The sequence below is a fragment of the Salvelinus namaycush genome, chromosome 27, assembly GCF_016432855.1.
Source record: "Salvelinus namaycush isolate Seneca chromosome 27, SaNama_1.0, whole genome shotgun sequence".
In the NCBI taxonomy this organism is placed as follows: domain Eukaryota; kingdom Metazoa; phylum Chordata; class Actinopteri; order Salmoniformes; family Salmonidae; genus Salvelinus; species Salvelinus namaycush.
In genome coordinates this window covers 28,190,042-28,211,902 of record NC_052333.1, presented here as the reverse complement: position 1 = coordinate 28,211,902, position 21,861 = coordinate 28,190,042, and the positions used below count along the sequence as shown (strand labels likewise).

Below are 21,861 nucleotides of genomic sequence, written 5' to 3'. Positions count from 1 at the left end.
ATAATGCCAAGAGTGTGCAAAGCTGTCATCTAGGCAAAGGGTGGCTACTTTGAAGATTTCAAATATAAAATATATTTTGATTTGTTTAACACTTTTTTGGTTACTACATGATTCCATATGTGTCATTTCATCATTTTGATGTCTTCACTATTGGTCTACAATGCATAAAATAGTAAAATAAAATAAAAACCTTGAATGAGTAGGTGTGTCTAAACTTTTGTCTGGTACAGTATATTTAATCAATTTAAAATTCAGGCTGTAACACAACAAAATGTGGAAAAAGTCAAGGGGTATGAATACTTTCGTAATGCACTGTATATCACAGAAAAACCTTGAATTTTTGGGGCAAACACCGGGTTAATGCAATTTTCCACCGGGTTAATGCAATTTCCTTGAAATTCCGATGAAACTTCCTGTTTCACAACCTTATCAAGATAATGTAACATGAACCTCTTATTACCTACTGATACAGCTACATGATTTAAGCCTTTTCTTTCTTATCTCTTGCTCAGTCATCACTCATTTACCCTCCCTCCCATCATAATATCACTCATAACTACAGTACCCCACTAAATCCCTCTCCTATATCCTCTACTCATTCTATTCCCCCTCCATTCCTCTTTTTTAGGCTACCTGGTAAAAAAAAGATCTCTCATCCCTCCTTCCTACCAGTCGTAACTCATAACTCATAACTACAGCATAATAATAAATCGGATTTTTATTGCGCTTTTCCCAGACCCAAAGACGCAGTCCCCACTAAATCCCTCTCCCATACCCCTTACTCATTCTCTCCCTCCCTTCATTCCTACAGACCTCCCTCATTCCTCTCTGTCATCCCCATCTCACCCTGAAGGCCTTCTTGGCGGCGTGGTCGTCTGAGTCTCCTCTGTACCAGGGCCTAGCGGGCTGCTTCCTCAGGCTGTGGCCGAACAGGTCGATGAAGAAGAAGGCATAGTCCTCCGGGGGCAGGCCTTCCCTCCAGAACTGTACCATCAGCCTCCGGAAAGTGTCCCATGAGCAGCACATGTACACCACTGACAAAAAAGTAGAAGAAGAAGAATGTATCAATGACATGTACAGTATATCAGTGGTGTCAGAATTGGCTAGTACTGTTAATGGGCAATGCAGGTGCAACACTGAGGAAAAAGGACATAGGTGAAAGACTAACAACCACTCTACTGCAACCTGTTCTCAGAGCATTTCGTATTCTGTACGTAAATCCAAAACACTACATTTAGAATACATTACGTTTTGTATCGTATGCATTCCTTTGTGGATGTCCATCGCCCATTTCCTATATGTTACGAATTACAATTTCTATTATATGTTAGGAATTTGCAAAACATAATATACAGTGTGCGTTCAGCAAGTATTCAGATGCCTTTAATTTTTCCACATTGTTACTTTTCAGCCTTATTCTGAAATGGATTTTAAAAAACATCTCATCAATCTACACACAATACACCTTAATGACTAAACAGGTTCTTGGAAATGTTAGCAAACTTATAACAAATAATTAACAGAAATACCATATTCAGACCCTTTGCTAAGAGACTTGAAATTGAGCTCAAGTGCATCCTGTTTCCATTGATAATCCTCGAGATGTTTCCACAACTTGATTGGAGTCCACCTGTGGTAAATTCAATTGATTGGACATGATTTGGAAAGGCACACACCTGTCTATATAAGGTCCCACAGTTGGCAGTGCATGTCAGAGCAAAAATCAAGCCATGAGGTCGAAGCAATTGTCCGTAGAGCTCCGGGACAGGATTGTATCGAGGTACAGATCTGGGGAAGGGTAACAAAAAATGTTTGCAGCATTGAAGGTCCCCAAGAACACAGTGGCCTCCATCATTCTTAAATGGAAGAAGTTTGGAACCACCAAGACTCTTCCTAGAGCTGGCTGTCCTGCCAAACTGAGCAATCGGGGGAGAAGGGCTTTGGTCGGGGAGGTGACCAATAACCCGATGGTCACTCTGACAAGAGCTCCAGAGTTCTTCTGTGGAGATGGCAGAACCTTCCAGAAGGACAACCATCTCTGTAGCCCTCCCCCAATCAGGCTTTTATGGTAGAGTGGCCAGACAGAAGCCACTCCTCAGAAAAAGGAACATGACAGCCCGCTTGGAGTTTGCCAAAAGGGATCTAAAGGGCTCTCGGACCATGAGAGACAAGATTCTCTGGTCTAATGAAACCAAGATTGAACACTTTAGCCTGAATGCCAAGCGTCACGTCTGAAGGAAACCTGCCACCATCCTTAAGGTGAAGCATGGTGGTGGAAACATCGTGCTGTGGGAATGTTTATCAGCGGCAGGGACTGGGAGACCAGTCAGGATCAGAACAAAGTTTTTCTTTAAGAAGCCCTCCTGTTCTCCACTCATTACCTGTATTAACTGCACCTGTTTGAACTCGTTACCTGTATAAAAGACACCTGTCCACACACTCAATCAAACAGACTCCAACCTCTCCACAATGGCCAAGACCAGAGAGCTGTGTAAGGACATCAGGGATAAAATTGTAGACCTGCACAAGGCTGGGATGGGCTACAGGACAATAGGCAAGCAGCCTGGTGAGAAGGCAACAACTGTTGGCGCAATTATTAGAAAATGGAAGAAGTTCAAGATGACGATCACCCTCGGTATGGGGCTCCATGCAAGATCTCACCTCCACCAGATGGCGGTGATATGACTAGCCTCTCAAAGCACTTCATGATGACAGAAGTGAGTGCTACAGGGCGATAGTCATTTAGATCAGTTTTCTTTGCCTTCTTGGGTATAGGAACAATGGTAGCCATCTTGAAGCATATGGGGACAACAGACTGGGTTAGGGAGCGATTAAATATGTCCGTAAATACACCAGCCAGCTGGTCTTCCCATGCTCTGAGGACGCGGCTAGGGATGCCGTCTGGGCTAGCAGCCTTGCGAGGGTTAATCTTCTATCTCACAGGTGTCAAACTCATTCCACGGGGGGCCGAGTGTCTGCGGGTTTTCGCTCCTCCCTTGTACTTGATTGATGAATTAACATCACTAATTAGTTAGGAACTCCCCACACCTGGTTGTCTAGGGCTTTATTGAAAGGAAAAACCAAAAACCTGCAGACACTAGGCCCTCCGTGGAATGAGTTTGACACCCCTGTCCTATCTCAAGGCCATCAGACTGCTAAACAGCAATCACTAGCATAGAGAGGCGGCTGCCCACATTGAGACATTGAGAATCACTGGACACTTTAATAAATGGATCACTAGTCACTTTAAACAATGCCACTTTAATCATGTTTACATATCTTACATTACTCATATCACATGTATATACTGTATTTTATACCATCTACTGCACCTTGCCTATGCACCTTGCCTCGCTCATCCATATATTGAAATATGTACATATTCTCATTCACCCCTTTAGATTTGTGTTTATTAGGTAGTTGTTGGGGAATTGTTAGATTACTGGTTAGATTTGTGTGTATTAGGTAGTTGTTTGGAATTGTTAGATGATTTGTTAGATATTAATGCACGGTTGGAACTAGAAGCACAAGCATTTCGCTACACTCGTATTAACATCTGCTGTGTATGTGACCAATAAAATTAGATTAGACTTTTTCACATTTTGTTGTGTTACAAAGCTGAGCAGGGGGCCTCCCCCAGGGGGCATGGAGCTGGGCAGTCAGGACGGTTCCAGTGGAAAGCCAGGATCATGGCTGGGTCGAGGATGTCCTGTGGAGGACCCAGGACTGTTCATCGGGTCCGTACCCCTCCCAATCCACCAGGTAGTGGATGCAACCACCCAGGCGCTTGGAGTCAAGGAGGGCTTGGATGGAATAAGCCGGTGCACAGCCGATGTCAAATGGGAGGTTGGAGAGGGCTGTACCTCACAGGCTTGAGGAGGGACACATGGAAGGATGAGGAGATCTGGTAATGGCGGGGCAACTGGAGACGGTAGGTGACAGGATTGATGAGATGTGTTATTTTTAAGGGACCAATGAACCGGGCACTGAACTTTTTGCAGGGGTCATGAAGCCAGATGTCCCGGATAGAGAGCCACACACGTTGCCCAGGGTGGAAGAGTGCAGTAGGTCGGCGACGCCGGGCAACGAACCGTTTCTGGGAGAGGGACGCTTGATGGAGTTGCCGATGTGTGGTCTCCCAAACCTGCTCACTCCATCAAAACCACTCGACGGCAGGCACAGCTCCGGGCTCGGTCTCCCATGGGAACACGGGGGGTTGGTACCCGAGGACACACTGAAAAGGAGTGAGATGAGGGAGGAGGAATACACCAGGGAGTTCTGTGCGTATTCGGCCCAGGCTAGATAGCGACTCCACTCGTGTGGTTGGTGGGTGCAGTGTTGACGAAGGTACTTCCCTATTTCCAGATTCAGATGTTCCGTCTGCCCGTTGGTTTGGGGATGGTATCCGGAGGATAGGCTGATGGAGACCCCCAGTCGGGGGGGGGGGGTCATGCACTCGGCCATTTCACTTGGAACATGCACTCGGCCATTTCCCATGGCATTAGTTAGATGCGGATGAGTCCGCACATCTTGGAGAACCGGTCCACTACAACTAAAATAGTCGTGAAGCCTGAAAAGTCCACCAGATCCGTGAAGAAATCCATGGCGATGTGAGACCATGGTCTGTGTGGTGTAGGTAAAGGCTCGAGCTTACCGGTAGGTAGTTGGCGAGGGCTCTCGCCCATGCACAGACGGGACAGGAGAGAATGTAATCTCGGACGTCTGCTGTTAGGGATGACCACCAGAACTTGAGTGTCAGTATCTCCGTGTGCCGGGTGATTCCGGGATGGCCAGAACTCAGCGAGGTATGGTACCACTGCATTAGTTGGGGTGTGACGGACGCTGGAATGTAGGTCTTGCCTGCAGGTGCTGGGTCGTGGCTTAGATTGGACTTCCCACTGTATGGGTCCCACGATGCAAGACGAAGGCAGGATGGGCTCGGGATCTGGGTTAGAGAAAGGGGAGTCAAATAGACGGGATAAGGAATCACCCTTCACATTTTTCTTGACGGGCAGATAGGTGATGGTGAAGTTGAAGCGGGTGAAGAAGAGTACCCAGCGAGCATGTCTGGGGTTGAGCCTCTTAGCACTTCTTAAGTACTCCAAATTGCAGTGGTCGGTAAGGACAAGGAATGTGTGATGAGCTCCCTCTAACCGGTGGCGCCACTCTTCAATAGCCAGCTTCATTTCGAGAAGCTCTAGGTTCCCGACATCATAGTTCCTCTCAGTGGGGGACAGTTTCTTGGAAAGAAGCCACATGGGTGTAATTTGGGAGGTGTCCCGACCCACTGAGAGAGAACCGCTCCTACGCCGACCTCGGAAGCATCCACCTCCAGAACAAAAGGAAGGGTAGGATCTGGCTGCCTAAGGATGGGTGCAGAGGTGAAGAGGCGTTTCAAGGTCTCAAATGCAGTAAGGGCGGTGTCGGTCCATTGGAGGGTACGGGTTTTTTGGCTGGTGAGAACTGAGAGAGGAGCGGTTGTGCTGCTTCAGATTCGGATGAACCGGCGGCAGTAAACTCAGCAAAAAAAGAAACGTCCTCTTACTGTCAACTGCGTTTATTTTCAGCAAACTTAACATGTGTAAATATTTGTATGAACATAAGATTCAACAACTGAGTCATAAACTGAACAAGTTCCACAGACATGTGACTAACAGAAATGGAATAACGTGTCCCTGACCAAAGGGGGGGGGGGATCAAAATCAAAAGTAACAGTCAGTATCTCGTGTGGCCATCAGCCACACCAGTACTGCAGTGCATCTCCTCCTCATGGACTGCACCAGATTTTCCAGTTCTTGCTGTGAGATATTACCCCACTCTTCCACCAAGGCACCTGCAAGTTCCCGGACATTTCTGGGGGGAATGGCCCTAGCCCTCACCCGCCGATCCAACAGGTCCCAGACGTGCTCAATGGGATTGAGATCCGGGCTCTTCGCTGGCCAACACTGACATTCCTGTCTTGCAGGAAATCACTCACATAATGAGCAGTATGGCTGGGCATTGTCATGCTGGAGGGTCAAGCCAGGATGAGCATGCAGGGAGGGTACCACATGAGGGAGGAGGATGTCTTCCCTGTAACGCACAGCGTTGAGATTGCCTGCAATGACAACAAGCTCAGTCCGATGATGCTGTGACACACCCCCCCAGACCATGACGGACCCTCCACCTCCAAATCAATCCTGCTCCAGAGTACAGGCCTTGGTGTAACACTCATTCCGAATCCAACCATCACCCCTGGTGAGACAAAACCACGACTAGTCAGTGAAGAGCACTTTTGCCAGTCTTGTATGGTTCATTGAACAAGCATGGGATACAGTGTTTAAACCCTTTACAATGAAGATCTGTGAAGTTATTTGGATTTTTACGAATTATCTTTGAAAGACAGGGTCCTGAAAAAGGGACGTTTATTTTTTTCCTGAGTTTAGTTGGAGAACCCTAGGAACCGTTGTAGAGCCTTTACGGTGGTAGGTTTGGGGCTGTTAAGCACGGCCATGACTTTGCCTTTGTCCATGTTGACCCCTCCTGGTGTCATCACGAACCCTAGGACGGTTACCATAGTAAGGCGCTCTTCTCAGCCTTGACATAAAGATGGTGGTCCTGTAATCATTGGAGGACCTGTTGCACATGCTGTACGTGTTCTGCAAGGGAGTGAGAGTAGATCAAGATATCGTCGATGTACACGATGATGAACTGGTTGATCATGTCGTGGAAAACTTCATTCATGAAGGACTGGAAGACTGCGGGAGCATTGGTGAGACTGTAGGGCACAACTAGGTATTCAAAGTGACCCCTAGCGGTGATGAAGGCCATCTTCCACTCATCCCCACTTCAGATACGGACCAGGTTGTAAGCACTACGTAGGTCCAGTTTGGAGTAGATGGTAGCCTGTCCAACTTGTTCTAGTGCAGCCGGAATCAGAGGAAGAGGGAAGCGATTGTTGATGGTAAGGTCATTGAGGGGTCGGTAATCTGTGCATGGACGGAGACCACCATCCTTTTTCTTCACAAAAAAGAAACTGGATGCAGCCGGAGACATGGATGGACTGATGAATCCCATGTCGAGGGCCTCTTCTATATAGATGTCCATAGCCTCATTCTCTGGGATGTACAAGAGGTAGATCTGACCCTTAGGGGGCGATGCTCTAGGAAGGAGTTCGATCGCGCAGTCCTCCGGGTGATAAGGCGGTAGAATGGACGCCTTTTTCTTGCTGAAGACACTCAGAAACTGGGAATATACAGGTGGGATGTGGGAATGGCTCGACAGGGTAGACTGAAGCAGTTCTTAAAACAGGCGGGAGACCATGACAGCAGTTCCCCTTGCTGCCAGGAGATGGCAGGGTCGTGAAGGCTTAGCCAGGGGTGACCGAGGATGAGGGGTTCTTTAGGTGAAGACAACACCATTAACTGAATGTCCTCAGAGTGAAGGAGGCCAATCTGAAGGTTGATACTTTTGGTCATGCGAGTCACAAGACCAGTTCCGAGAGGTTGTCCGTCCAGCGCATTAATCCTAAAGGGAGGATTAACAAGGATTAGTTTGACTCTTAATTTCCTGTGGCCCCCGAGTCCACTAGTCCCTCCACAAACTGAGTGACCCCATTAGCAGAAAGAGGAGCTGGGATACCAAACTGCCTTTTGGTAATATTCAAAAACGTACAGGTGCTTATCCGGGCGGAAGTGGAGGGGCTGTGGTCACCCCTTCATCGGGGGCGAATCGGACAGCTAGTGAGTAGGTGGTTACTCTCTCCACAATAGACGCACAGGTTTTCACGTACCCTCCGTTGTCTCTCGGCAGGCGTGAGAGGGGCGCGGCCGAGTTGCGTGGGTTCGGGGCTATTGGACCGTGGTGGACAAGAGAAGGGCGTGGAAGACTCGCAGGCAATGGGCGACTGTATAGGTCTGCGGTCCACCAGTAGTTTGCCAATGGATATGGACATCTGGATTATTGGTTTAGGTCTGTTAAATCTCCTCTGCAGGCCAGTTCGGTCTGTAACTCCCGATTAAGACCCCTCCGGTAGACTGTAAGGAGAACTGGTTCACTCCATCCACTGCCGGCAGTCATGGTGCGGAACTCAAGGGTATACTCAGTGGTGGAGCGATGGCCCAGTCGCAGCTCACATAACAGGTCCCCGGTGTGATGACCTGAAACTAAATGGTCGAACACCTCCTTGAAGAGGGCGTGGAAACGTGATTCAGAACTTTGAGCAGCCCACAGGGCTGTGACCCAATCCAGAGCTTTGCCTGTGAGTAGAGTGATGACGAAGTCCACCCTGTCTTTGTCAGAGGTGAAGTCAGCAGGGTGATGGTCTATGTACAAGTTACACTGCATGAGAAATCATTGACATTTCCCTGGGGAGACGTCGTATTTATTAGGCATGGATATAGGAGAGGATGAACGAGAAGAGGCTGTGGCACCTGATATCGGTGAAGCAGGAATGGACTGGCGAAGGAGGTCACAGAGTTCATTGATCCGTTCCTCCTGTCGGGTTAGACGTAGCTGCAGCTCCGCTGAATCCATCTGTCGTTTTTGGTGAGGTATTCTGTAATGAACACTATAGGAGACAGAGAGCTGGTTTCAAGTGCAGAAGATGTTTATTGGAAGGGATCATAGGAGGCAGGTAGCTGGGTCCAGGGGCAGGCAGAAAGTCATACACGGTAGGTCCAAAATGGCAACAGTACAGGCAGGGAATAGGCAAAAGGCGTCGTGAGTGCGGCAGGCAAAAACTATCATACACGGGAGGAGTGAAGAACGGGAAAAAACAGAGCTCCGAAAGAAGTGTGTCTCAAAACAAACAACACCTCACAGTGATTGGGTGCAAGGAACTGAACTAAATAGTGTGGGATGATGACATGCAGGTGTGTGAGAGGGTGATTAGAATTCCGGTGATTGGGATCTGGAGAGTGAGCTGGAAAGTGGGCTGTGTTCCGGGGATCTAAGTGTTTGGGAGTGTAAGTTGGACGCAGACGTTACAAGATTAAAATGGATTTCATTGTAATTTCTTTGTTAACAATTTACAAAAACTCTAATGTCAAAGTGGAAGAAAAATAAAGAATTATTGAAAAATACTAATATATCTTCATTAGATAAGTATTCAACCTCCTGAGTCAATAAATGTTGGAATCACCTTTGGCAAATATTACCTCTGTGAGTATTTCTGGGTAAGTCTCTAAGAGCTTTGCACACCTGGACTGTACAATATTTGCAAATTATTTTTTATTTTTTTATTCTTCAAGCTCTGTCAAGTTCATTATTCATCTTGGTAAGCAACTACAGTGTATATTTTGCCTTGTGTTTTCGGTTATTGACCTGCTGAAAGGCAAATGTCTCCCAGTGTCTGTTGGAAACCAGACTAAACCAGGTTTTGCTCTCGGATTATGCCCGTGCTTAGCTCTATTCCATTTATTTTTATCATAAGGAACTCCTTAGTCCTTGCCAATGACAAGCATACCCATAACATGATGTAGCCACCACCAAAATATGGAGAGTGGTACTCAGTGCCGTTTTGTATTGGATTTGCCCCAAACATAACACTTTGTATTTAGTACATAAAGTTAATTTCTTTGGCACAACTTTTTTGCAGTTTTAGTTCAGTGCATTAATACAAACAATATGTATGCTTTGGAATTTGTTAATTCTGTACAGGCTTCCTTCTTTTCACTCTGTCAATTAGGTTAGTATTGTGGAGTAAATACAATGTTGTTGATCCATCCTCAGTGTTCTCCTATCACAGCCATTAAACTCATTAAACACTTTGAAGTCACCATTGACATCATGGTGAAATCCCTGAGCGCTTTCCGTCCTCTCCGGCAACTGAGTTAAGAAGTTTCCTTGTATCTTTGTAGTGACTGGGTGTATTGATACACCATCCAAAGTGTAATTAATAACTTCACCATGCTCAAAGGGATATTTAATGTCTGTTTTTTTTTACCCATCTACCAATAGGGGCCCTTCTTTGCAAGGCATTGGAAAACGTCAAGACATTTCAGCTTTCATTTCTAATTAATTTGTAAAAATGTCTAAAAACATAATTCCACTTTGACATTACGGGGTATTGTGTGTAGGCGAGTGACACAAAATCTAAATTTAATACATTTTAAATTCATGCTGCAACACAACAAAATGTGTAAGAAGTCAAGGGATGTGAATACTTTCTGAAGGCTCTGTATGTGAGAATGCTGTTCATTGACTACAGTTCAGCATTCAACACTATTGTTCCCTCCAAGCTCGACATCAAGCTCAAAGTCCTGGGTCTGGACACCACCCTCTGCAACTGGATCCTGGACTTCCTGACGGGCAAACCACATGCTGTGAGGATTGGCAACAACACCACCTCCACACTGCCTCTTAACACAGGGGGCCCCCCAGGGGTGTGTCTTCAGTCCTCTGCTGTACTCCCTGTTCACCCACAACTGCATGGCTTTGCACGACACCAACTCCATCATCAAGTTTGCTGACGACACCACGGTTATAGGCCTGATAACAAACAACGACGAGTCGGACTATAGAGAGGAGGTAAGTGAACTGGCATTGTGATGTCATGGCAACAACCTCTCCCTCAACATCAGCAAGACAAAGGAGTAGAGAGAGTTCTTTGGCGTCCACTTCACCGAGGACTTGTCATGGACCAACCAAACCTACACTCTTGTTAAGAGGGCGCAACAGCATCTCTACTTCCTCAGGCGGCTGAAGAAATTCGGCATGCCGCCCCGGGTCCTCTCCAAATTCAACCGTTGCACCATCGAGAGCATCCTGACCAGTCACGTCCTGGTACGGACATTTCTCCATCAATGACCGTACTTATCATAACGCACTCTGTTACAGAAAATCTCAATATGGGAAACACCAGATGATTTGAAAGCCAGCCAGCCACATCATAAATTGCTGGGGAAAGACAATATACCTATTAATGAAATACTTAAACAAATACTAAGGCAAAACACATCCTAAACAAAATACTTTTTGGTAACTCTAGATGGAATATATTTTTAAAGAAAGTTAGACTAGAACAAACTTGCAGATCGCATTTATTTCCTGTATTAAAAATGGTCTGAATGGTCACCCATTGTTAAGTTGCACCATTTTTGACAATTATCTGTGAAGGCAGATACAAAAATGTGCTCCTAACACATTGAAAAGCGGAATAATTCATTAATTTCACGCTGTTGAGACACACTTGTCACACTCTGTTAGCTAAAGGCATTACGCTCTGCCCTCCGTTTACATTGGCTCACAGTTGATCACCCGGCACCTGCCGAGAAGAAGAAGCTATGAGTCTAAAGACGACTCAAACCATTGAAAATAGCTCTCTTCACCACACAAGTAGCAAGTTTTCACAAACTTCGTTCTATATACAACCAGACCTGGCTTCAGATGGTATAGTATTTGTTGTCTTTCAAATACTTTGGCTGCAATTGATTGCACTTGTCTGGCTAAATGGAATAGTCCCAAAAGTACAAACCCCATCAATTTGGCATTCCTGGCATGATCAATCAAATGCCCAAATATTTTAAAGAAAACTAGTAAACCTACTGTTTGATTCTAGATCTGCACACAACCCTTCTGTTAGAATAAACAGAGAGGAAGATGCGAAGCAAGAGGGATAACTGGTCCCAAAATCTTTCTCGAGCAGGTGGCGTCTTTTCTTTTTTTCCGCTCTTCAAGCAAGGAGTGTTTGTATGGAGGTCAATGAGAGTGTTGAATTTGGTTAACAAAAAATGTAACTGCTTATTTGCTTCGTGTGGCTTATTTGATTGAATAGAAGTTTCGTAATGATTAGGTTGTGACGAGTGTACTGATTTACAGTGCATTCGGAAAGTATTCAGACCCCTTGACTTTTTCCACATTTTGTTAAGTTACAGCCTTATTCTAAAATTGATTAAATAGTTTTTTCCCCCTCATCAATCTACACACAATACGCCATAATAACAAAGCAAAAGCATGTTTGTTAGACATTTTTTTGTTGTTTTACAAATAAAAAACTAATATCACATTTACAAAAGTATTCAGACCCTTTACTCAGTATCAATCAATCAATCAGTACTTTGTTGAAGCACCTTTGCAAGTGATTCCGGGCTCTGGCTAGGCCACTCAAGGACATTCAGAGACTTGTCCCGAAGCCACTCCTGCGTTGTCTTGGCTGTGTGCTTAGGGTCATTGTCCTGTTGGAAGGAGAACCTTCCCCAGAGTCTGAGGTCTTGAGCATTCTGGAGCAGGTTTTTAATCAAGGATCTCGCTGTACTTTGCTCAATTCATCTTTCCCTCGATCCTGACTGGTCTCCCAGTCCCTGCCACTGAAAAACATCCCCACAGCATGATGTTTCCATCACCATGCTTCACCGTAGGGATGGTGCCAGTTTTCCTCCAGAAGTGACGCTTGGCATTCAGGCCAAAGAATTCAATCTTGGTTTCATCAGACCAGAAAATGTTGTTTCTCATGGTCTGAGAGTCTTTTAGGTGCCTTTCGGCAAACTCCAAGCAGGCTGCATTGTGCCTTTTCCTGAGGAGTGGCTTCCATCTGGCAACTCTACCATAAAGGCCTGATTGGTGGAGTGCTGCAGAGATGGTTGTCCTTCTGGAAGGTTCTCCCATCTCCACAGAGGAACTCTGGAGCTCTGTCAGGGTGACCATCGGGTTCTTGGTCACTTCCCTGACCAAGGCCCTTCTCCCCTGATTGCTCAGTTTGGCCGGGCGGCCAGCTCTAGGAAGAGTCTTGGTGATTCCAAACTTCTTCCATTTAAGAATGATGGAGGCCACTGTGTTCTTGGGGACCTTCAATGCTGCAGAAATGTTTTTGGTACACTTCCCCAGATCTGTGCCTCAACACAATCTTGTCTCGGAGCTCTACACACTATTCCTTCGACCTCATGGCTTGGTTTTTGCTCTGACATGCACTGTCAACTGTGGGGCCTTATATAGACAGGTGTGTGCCTTTCCAGGATGCACCTGAGCTCAATTTCGAGTCTAATAGCAAAGGGTCTGAATACTTATGTAAATATGTTTTTATTTTATTTTTATAAATCTGCAAAAAGTCATAACTTGTTTTTGCTTTGTCATTATTGGGCATTGTGTGTAGATTGATGCAAAAAACTATTAATTTAATCTCTTTTAGAATAAGACTGTAACATAACAAAATATGGAAAAGGTAAGGCGTCTGAATGCTTTCCGAATGCACTGTAAGTACGACATGTGACATCCCGGCAACTTTGAGAAAAAACACTTTTTATCAGTGTTTTGCCTGGTCGTCACTAGTTACCAAAAAACAAACCCTGCCTAATTCTACAGTTTCTCTTATTAAAATAGGATTTTAAACCTAACCCCAACCACAATGCTAACCGTATGCCTAACCCTAAACTTAAATCAAATTTTATTTTATTTAACATTTTTATTTTCATGAATTATTACATAACAGCCAATTTTGACATTGTGCCTGTTGTTCACACGCATTTCTGCCCTCTCATTGGCTAGAAGGGTCCAAACTGATCTTGCCTCCTCCCTACCGCCTTCCATTTTTTTAATACACCTATTCATTGATAAAGCGGCCACTTGAGTATCTGGTCAATATAATAGATCATCTGTGGCATAAATCAACCTTTCCTGACCCTGAAAGAATCCATACTATACCTGAAAAAACAACCAGATGTACAGTTGAAGTCGGAAGTTTACATACACTATCAGTGTAGTCAGGGTATTAGGTTGGAGTCATTAAAACTCGTTTTTCAACCACTTCACAAATGTCTTGTTAACAAACTATAGTTTGGCAAGTCGGTTAGGACATCTACCTTGTGCATGACACAAGTCATTTTTCCAACAATTGTTTACAGACAGATTATTTCACTTATAATTCACTGTATCACAATTCCAGTGGGTCAGAAGTTTACATACACCAAATTGACTGTGCCTTTAAACAGCTTGGAAAAATCCAGAATTGCTTTAGAAGCTTCTGATAGGCTAATTGACATCATTTGAGTCAATTGGAGGTGCACCTGTTGATGTATTTCAAGGCCTACCATCAAACTCAGTGCCTCTTTGCTTGACATTATGGGAAAATCAAAAGAAATCAGCCAAGACCTCAGAAAAAAATTGTAGACCTCCACAAGTCTGGTTCATCCTTGGGAGCAATTTCCAAATGCCTGAAGGTACCACGTTCACCTGTACAAACAATAGTACGCAAGTATAAACACCATGTGACCACGCAGCCGTCATACCGCTCAGGAAGGAGACGCATTCTGTCTCCTAGAGATGAAAATAATTTGGTACGAAAAGTGCAAATCAATCCCAGAACAACAGCAAAGGACCTTGTGAAGATGCTGGAGAAAACAGGTACAAAAGTATCTATATCCACAGTAAAACGAGTCCTCTATGTCGACATAAACTGAAAGGCCGCTCAGCAAGGAAGAAGCCACTGCTTCAAAACCACCATAAAAAGAGCCAGACTACGGTTTGCAACTGCACATGGGGACAAAGATCATACTTTTTGGAAAAATGTCTTCTGGTCTGATGAAACAAAAATAGAACTGTTTGGCCATAATGACCATCGTTATGTTTGGAGGAAAAAGGGGGAGGCTTGCAAGCCGAAGAACACCATCCCAACCGTGAAGCACAGGGGTGGCAGAATCATGTTGTGGGGGTGCTTTGCTGCAGGAGGGACTGGTGAACTTCACAAAATAGATGGCATCACGAGGCAGGAACATTATGTGGATATATTGAAGCAACATCTCAAGACATCAGTCAGGAAGTTAAAGCTTGGTCGCAAATGGGTCTTCCAAATGGACAATGACCCCAAGCATACTTCCAAAGTTGTGGAAAAATGGCTTAAGGACAACAAAGTCAAGGTATTGGAGTGGCCATCACAAAGCCCTGACCTCCTATATCCTATAGAAAATGTGTGGGCAGAACTGAAAAAGCGTGTGCGAGCAAGGAGGCCTACAAACCTGACTCAGTTACACCAGCTCTGTCAGGAGGAATGGGCTAAAATTCACCCAACTTATTGTGGGAAGCTTGTGGAAGGCTACCCGAAACGTTTGACCCAAGTTATACCATTTAAAGGCAATGCTACCAAATACTAATTGAGTGTATGTAAACTTCTGACCCACTGGGAATGTGATGAAAGAAATAAAAGCTGAAAGAAATAATTCTCTCGACTATTATTCTGACATTTCACATTCTTAAAATAAAGTGGTGATCCTAACTGACCTAAGACAGGGAATTTTGACTAGGATTAAATGTCAGAAATTGTGGAAAAACTGAGTTTAAATGTGTTTGGCTAAGGTGTATGTAAACTTCCGACTTCAACTGTATGTGGACAAAAACAATACCTCAACTGCCACAAGCAATTCCCTACACTGAAACAACCTATGAAACAACCTAACGCCAAATGTAAAGCATCCAAGAAAGAGTCATTATTCTAAACAAATTCTGCCTGATTAAATTATTCTGCTGGATGTGGTCGTGAGGCGGCTAGCGTAAATTAGACGGGGTGAGGGACTTAAGACTGAGGAGCGGGAAGACTTCATTACTGGAGGACGAGCTGCTCCATTTCTCACACACATTCTGTCTCGATTTATCTCTCCTTCCTTCTCATCTCTTTCTTTATAATCACTCTCATTACTTATACGCGGTCGTCTATCTCCTCTTTGTCTTGCATTTCTCTCTTCCATCCCTCCCTCTCTGCCTGTCTCTCTCTCTTTCTTTTTCCTTTCCCTCACGTGCCCTTTTTCTCCGGCTCTCATATGGTCTCGCTTTCCATCTCGCCTCTCTCCCGTTTCCTGTCCTCTCTGGGTAGATGTAGATGATGTAGATGGGGGGGGGGGGGGGGGGGGGGGGGGGGTCCTCTGAGTGTCATCTGTCAGTGTTGATTTGTGGCTGCCCCGTGGAGAGGATTAATGAGGGTTGGGATGGGTGAGGGTTGCCAGATCTGTAGGGTCATTTCTGGTAATGAAAGCCACATGTCATACAGACTATTAACAATACATTGAAAAGGGTCTAAACAGCTGGATTTTATATCAGTATTAAACCTGCCAATCTTAATCACTATCCTATATACATGGATTTGTATTGGTAAGATGATTTTGTTTCACATAAGTGAAATGCAAAGTGCCCTAAGTATTCTGTAACCAATCAATACATCGACTAGGATATAAAACCTCACAATCTAAATGTCTACTTATCTTATCTTGAATAATCTCACATTCGCTCTTCGAAGGGGAAGGCTGGGTCAAAGCTACTATCAATCTTATATACAGGGATTTGCATGATTTAAAATGCATTATCTTTACATACTGCAAAGTGCCCTGCCTAAATAATTTACAACCACAAAACTGTACCTGGCTCGATGGACATAATACATCTCTTCTAGGGGTGAAGGTGAACAAGGACTAACTTTGTGTTAGTAAATAATTTTATATTTGCTTCTTGCCAGAGAATATTAGCAGGTTGACTAAGCTCTCCGACATCGTTAAAATGTTTAGCTCAGTGTAACATTTCCATTCCGTCAAATCCATTTTTCTTGTGTCGAGGAAGCATCTCAGGCAGTTAGATTCTAGGTGGTGAAAGAAATGCAGCAGCAGGCCCATCTTGTTTACACACTACGTCCAGCACGTTGATGACGAGCGATGGCGGGCCTTGCATACGGCACTCAGAAGCAATAACTGCCTCCCGTGTCTTGGCACATGGCACGTAGGCCTCACATCTCCAGCGGCAACAGATGGTCCCCTTTATTAGAGCCCACAAAAATGGCAGGAGCGTTTGCCAGGCTAATCGGACCAGCAATCTTTCTACCCATGTCATTCTCTACTGTATCAGCCGTTATAAATCAGGTAGGGCTAGACCCATCGCTCCTCTGTGTGTGTGTGTGTGCTGTGCCATTTAGCGAGGCGTCACCCCCGGAGCCGCGCTTCAGTGGTCCTTCAGACAAACAACACGCTCCGTCTGTTGCGTAGCTGCGCCAGTGTCCAGGTGCATCGTCCTGTCTGAGTGTTAGGCCTAAACACTGACCCCCTCAGGTGGATTCCTTTTCAGCTATGTCTGGTCAAACTGCCCATCTAAGTTGGCTTTCACACCTGGTTCAATTGGAGGCCATGTTAGATTCAGGGTGTGTTTAGGGCTGTGGGGGTCACAAAATGTAATCAGCCAGTGACTGTCAAGCAAATAACTTCCGGTCTCACGGTAATTGACCGTTAGTTAGCATAAACACATTTAGCATCTTCTGGCTTCCACACATATCCTACAAGCCACTGATGCAGATCTTTGGAACATCTGCATTTAAAAAAGTCTAATAAATCCATGTAATATAGCCTACACCTTCACAATAAATCCATTATTTATTTTAGACAGGTCTAAAGAAACATGATATGAAGAAAATGTTGTCTATTTCAGAAGAACATACTCTGAGTTGTCCTTATGTTAGCTACTGATCTGGCTATGCCATATGGCTGTGGGCTACACTAGTTCCATTTAGCAGACAAGATTTGCTTAGAATTCCGTGGCATTATTTTGTAGTATGAAGAATACAATTGAATAAAATAGAAAGGATATTTTCTCCAAACAATTTGAGGGAGTTTGCACATGCGGCTATTCTGTGTTGAGCGGTTAACAACGAAACAGGTACTCCTATATGCTTAATTTAGTGTTATTTATGTAACTTTAGTCATGATACAAACGTTGGGCTATATGTTTTCATTTTCAATACATTCTAAGGCTGCATGATGCGACTCTAATGATGATTTGAAAAAAGTTGCATGAAAGGCATGAGCTCTTATTTTTTGGACAGGCTGTACACACTTCATCAGTCTCTCATTCACAATTTGACAAGCACTTGGTAATGCCTCGAATTTCCCAACGGCATCCCCTTTGTGTGGCCGTAATGCCCCCTAAAAAAATCCATGTATTTTGCGGCCAGTGGCTGTTGTGCCTTTGGGCTGAATATAATAATAATAATAATAATTACCTTCTACCTGCGTGCTTTTTGCACCTCTCACCTACGTGGCTCTCCATCATGTGACCGGGTCTTTCTCACAGGCTACAAGTGAAGACGGACACATCCTGGACGGAACTGCGCACGTCCTTATCCAATTCCGAGGTGCATATTGAAGATATTGGAAGAACTGTCCACATTTACTTTTAGTCAGTCAACAAGATGAGTAGGCCTACCAAACAGCAAAACCACTAGCCTATGTCAATCTACTATCTCCCTTTAGTTCAAAAGTTGACCTATTCTATTCCTGATGAGAAATAAATATTCCAAACATAGTCTGGCACAGTTGTGGGATGTGATAGATTCCAAATTACTACAACAACTAGCATCAAAAAACCTTTTTACGTAATGAGGCTGACGCAACAGATCAGAATGTTTAGCTTAAAACCTTTCTAGGACACACGTTCCACTAGCGGAACCCCTTGACAACATTCCGCTGAAAAGGCAGCGCGGAAAAAATTCAAATTTTGGGGGGGGAAATATGTAACTTTCACACATTAACAAGTCCAATACAACAAATGAAAGATAAACAACTTGTTAATCTACCCATCGTGTCCGATTTAAAAAATGCTTTACAGTGAAAACCCAACATATGATTATGTTAGATCACCGCCAAGTCCAAAAAACACAGCCATTTTCCCAGCCCAAAGATAGGGGTCACAAAAAGCAGAAATAGAGATAAAATTAATCACTAACCTTTGATGATTTTCATCAGATGACACTCATAGGACATCATGTTACACAATACATGTATGTTTTGTTCGATAATGTGCATATTTATATTCAAAAATCTCAGTTTACATTGGCGCCATGTTCAGAAATGCCTCCAAAATATCCGGGGGAATTGCAGAGAGCCACATCAAATAACAGAAATACTCGTCATAAACTTTGATGAAAGATACATGTTTTACATAGAATTAAAGATACACTTGTTCTTAATGCAACCGCTGTGTCAGATTTCAAAAAAACTTTACGGAAAAAGCAAACCATGCAATAATCTGAGACGGCGCTCAGATATTATTAACAACATTTCTCCGCCATGTTGGAGTCAACAGAAATACGAAATTACATTATAAATATTCCCTTACCTTTGATGATCTTCATCAGAATGCACTCCCAGGAATCCTAGTTCCACAATAAATTGTTGTTTTGTTCGATAATGTCCATTATTTATGTCCAAGTAGCTACTTTTGTTAGCACGTTTAGTACACATATCCAAACGCTCGTGCAGGTCCAGGCGAACTTCGGACGAAAACTTCAAAAAGTTATATTACAGGTCGAATAAATTTGTCAAACTAAGTATAGAATCAATCGTTAGGATGTTGTTATCATGAATATTCAATAACGTTCCAACCGGAGAATTCCTTTGTGTCTATAGAAGCAATGGAACGCAAGTCGATATCATGTGGAATGCGCGTGACCAGGACCTGGCTCTCTGCCAGACCACTGACTCAAACAGCTCCCATCCGGCTCAACATCACAGTAGAAGCTTCATTCAACGTTCTACAGACTGATGACATCTAGTGGAAGCCGTAGGAAGTGCAAACAGATCCATATCCCACTGGGATTTCAATAGGCGATGAGTTGAAAATCGACCAGCCTCAGAATTCCCACTTCCTGTTTGGATTTCTTCTCAGGTTTTTGCCTGCCATATGAGTTCTGTTATACTCACAGACATCATTCAAACAGTTTTAGAAACTTCAGAGTGTTTTCTATCCAATAGTAATAATAATATGCATATATTAGCATCTGGGACAGAGTAGGAGGCAGTTCACTCTGGGCACGCTATTCATCCAAAGTGAAAATGCTGCCCCCTATCCCTAAAAAGTTAAAATGTTGATAAACTATTAGGCTACATCTTCACATTATAAGCACAGCAATGCGCACACGGCAGTAGGCTATTAGCGCAAATGTTCCATTAGTCGCAAATGCGATTATGCATGTAATGGTTTATCATAAAGGTGCATTTTTATGGTGAAAATGATCTACCCCAAACTTCAAACACGCGCTACACGTATGTATGCCAGTTAGACTGATGGGATCCTCCTCTTTTTAATAGAGGCCATCCCTCTGTTTTCTCATGCAATTGCATAGCCTATAGGAATGTTGCGCAACATGAGCTCATGGGCTCTCATGAAATGTTTGATTAGATTTTCTATTACATTTGCATTGATGTCAGAGTGATTAGAGGGACAATAGAATGATAAATACCAGGCAGTTAGCAAGCTTGGTAGACTACTAATGATCATTAGCAGCGTCAGAGCTTGGATAAGCCTAATTACCGTAACTAAACAGTCACGTGAAATTTGACTGCCTTCATAATTTGTGAGCGCAGGTGGCGGTAATACGGTCACCGTAACAGCCCTATGTGTGTTCAGCCATGTCCGGTCAACTGTACTTCATTCCCATACTGACTTCCATGGACCATCTAAGGTGGATATCTGTCAAAACTGGAAATTTGAAAGGGGTTGTTTGTTTTGTTTGAACAGGTGTGATAGCATTTTTATGCCAAAATGAGAAGAAAGAAAAGGCAACCTAGTTTGCCAATACAGAAAGGTGTTAGATTCCCAGCAGGTGTGAAAGTAATTCTCACCACTTCAGAGAAGTGGACCGATATCGTATCATTTTGCCCCAGTGCACAAGGCATCGGGTTACCTTTTCAGTCGATATGACAACTCAACCAATGATAAACCTCTGTTCAAGCAATTTGCAATGATGACAGGGAGCGTATTCACTCAAACTTGTATCCATTCTATTGACATCAAACAGTTGTGAGATAGTGGCAAATAAACAATTCCACAGAATCAGATGTGTCGATAAAATTTTACACAGCATAATGAATGGGAATAGTTGCTTTATTTGACATTATTTAATTTACGTGACAACACTTCTAGCGATGCCCTTGCTTGCGCATCCAATTTGTAGTTCAAATTAAATCATGCGAATCAAATCCAGGCAAGTTGAAAAAAGTAAATACAGTGCATTCTGAAAGTATTCAGACCCCTTCATTTTCCACTTTGTTACGTTACAGTCTTATTCTAAAATTGATTAAACGTTTTTTTCCCTCATCAAACAATACCCCATAAGTACAAAGCAAAAATAAGTTTAGACATTTCTGCAAATGTATATAAAAAAATATCACATTGACATAAGTATTCAAACCCTTTACTCAGTACTTTGTTGAAGCACCTTTGACATCGATTACAGCCTCGAGTCTTCTTGGGTATGACGCTACAAGCTGGGCACACCTGTATTTGGGGAGTTTCTCTCATTCTTCTCTGCAGATTCTATCAAGCTCTGTCAGGTTGGATGGGGAGCATCACAGCACAGCTTTTTTCTGGTCTCTCCAAAAATGTTAGATCATGTTCAAGTCTGAACTCTGGCTGGGCCACTCAAGGACATTCAGAGACTTGTCCCGAAGCCACTCCTGCGTTGTCTTGGATGTGTGCTCAGGGTCGTTGTCCTGTTGGAAGGTGAACCTTCGCCCCAGTCAGGTCCTGAGTGCTCTGGAGCAGGTTTTCATCAAGGATCTCTGTACTTCACTCTGTTCATCTTTCCCTCGATTCTGACTAGTCTCCCAGTCCCCACAGCATGATGCTGCCACCACCATGCTTCACCGTAGAGATGGCGCCATGTTTCCTCCAGAGGTGACGCTTGGCATTCAGGTCAAAGAGTTCAATCTTGGTTTTATCAGACCAGAGAATCTTGTCTCTCATGGTCTGAGAGTCCTTTAGGTGTCATGTGCCTTTTCCTGAGGAGTGGCTTCCGTCTGGCCACTCTACCATAAAAGCCTGATTGGTGGAGTGCTGCAGAGATGGTTGTCCTTCTGGAAGGTTCTCCCATCTCCACAGAGGAACTCTGGAGCTCTGTCAGAGTGACCATCGGGTTCTTGG

The 21,861-nt window shown here is 44.0% G+C and overlaps 1 protein-coding gene across 1 annotated transcript in view; it reads right to left on the bottom strand.

The window, feature by feature from the left end:
* The window catches only part of LOC120022684 (atrial natriuretic peptide receptor 1-like), a 116,322-nt gene that overhangs the window by 85,221 nt on the left and 9,240 nt on the right, over nucleotides 1–21,861 (bottom strand). Inside the window, exon 3 of the mRNA XM_038966668.1 lies at nucleotides 847–1,034. Within this exon, the coding sequence (XP_038822596.1) occupies nucleotides 847–1,034 (188 nt within the window). The remainder of the gene's footprint in view (nucleotides 1–846; nucleotides 1,035–21,861) is intronic.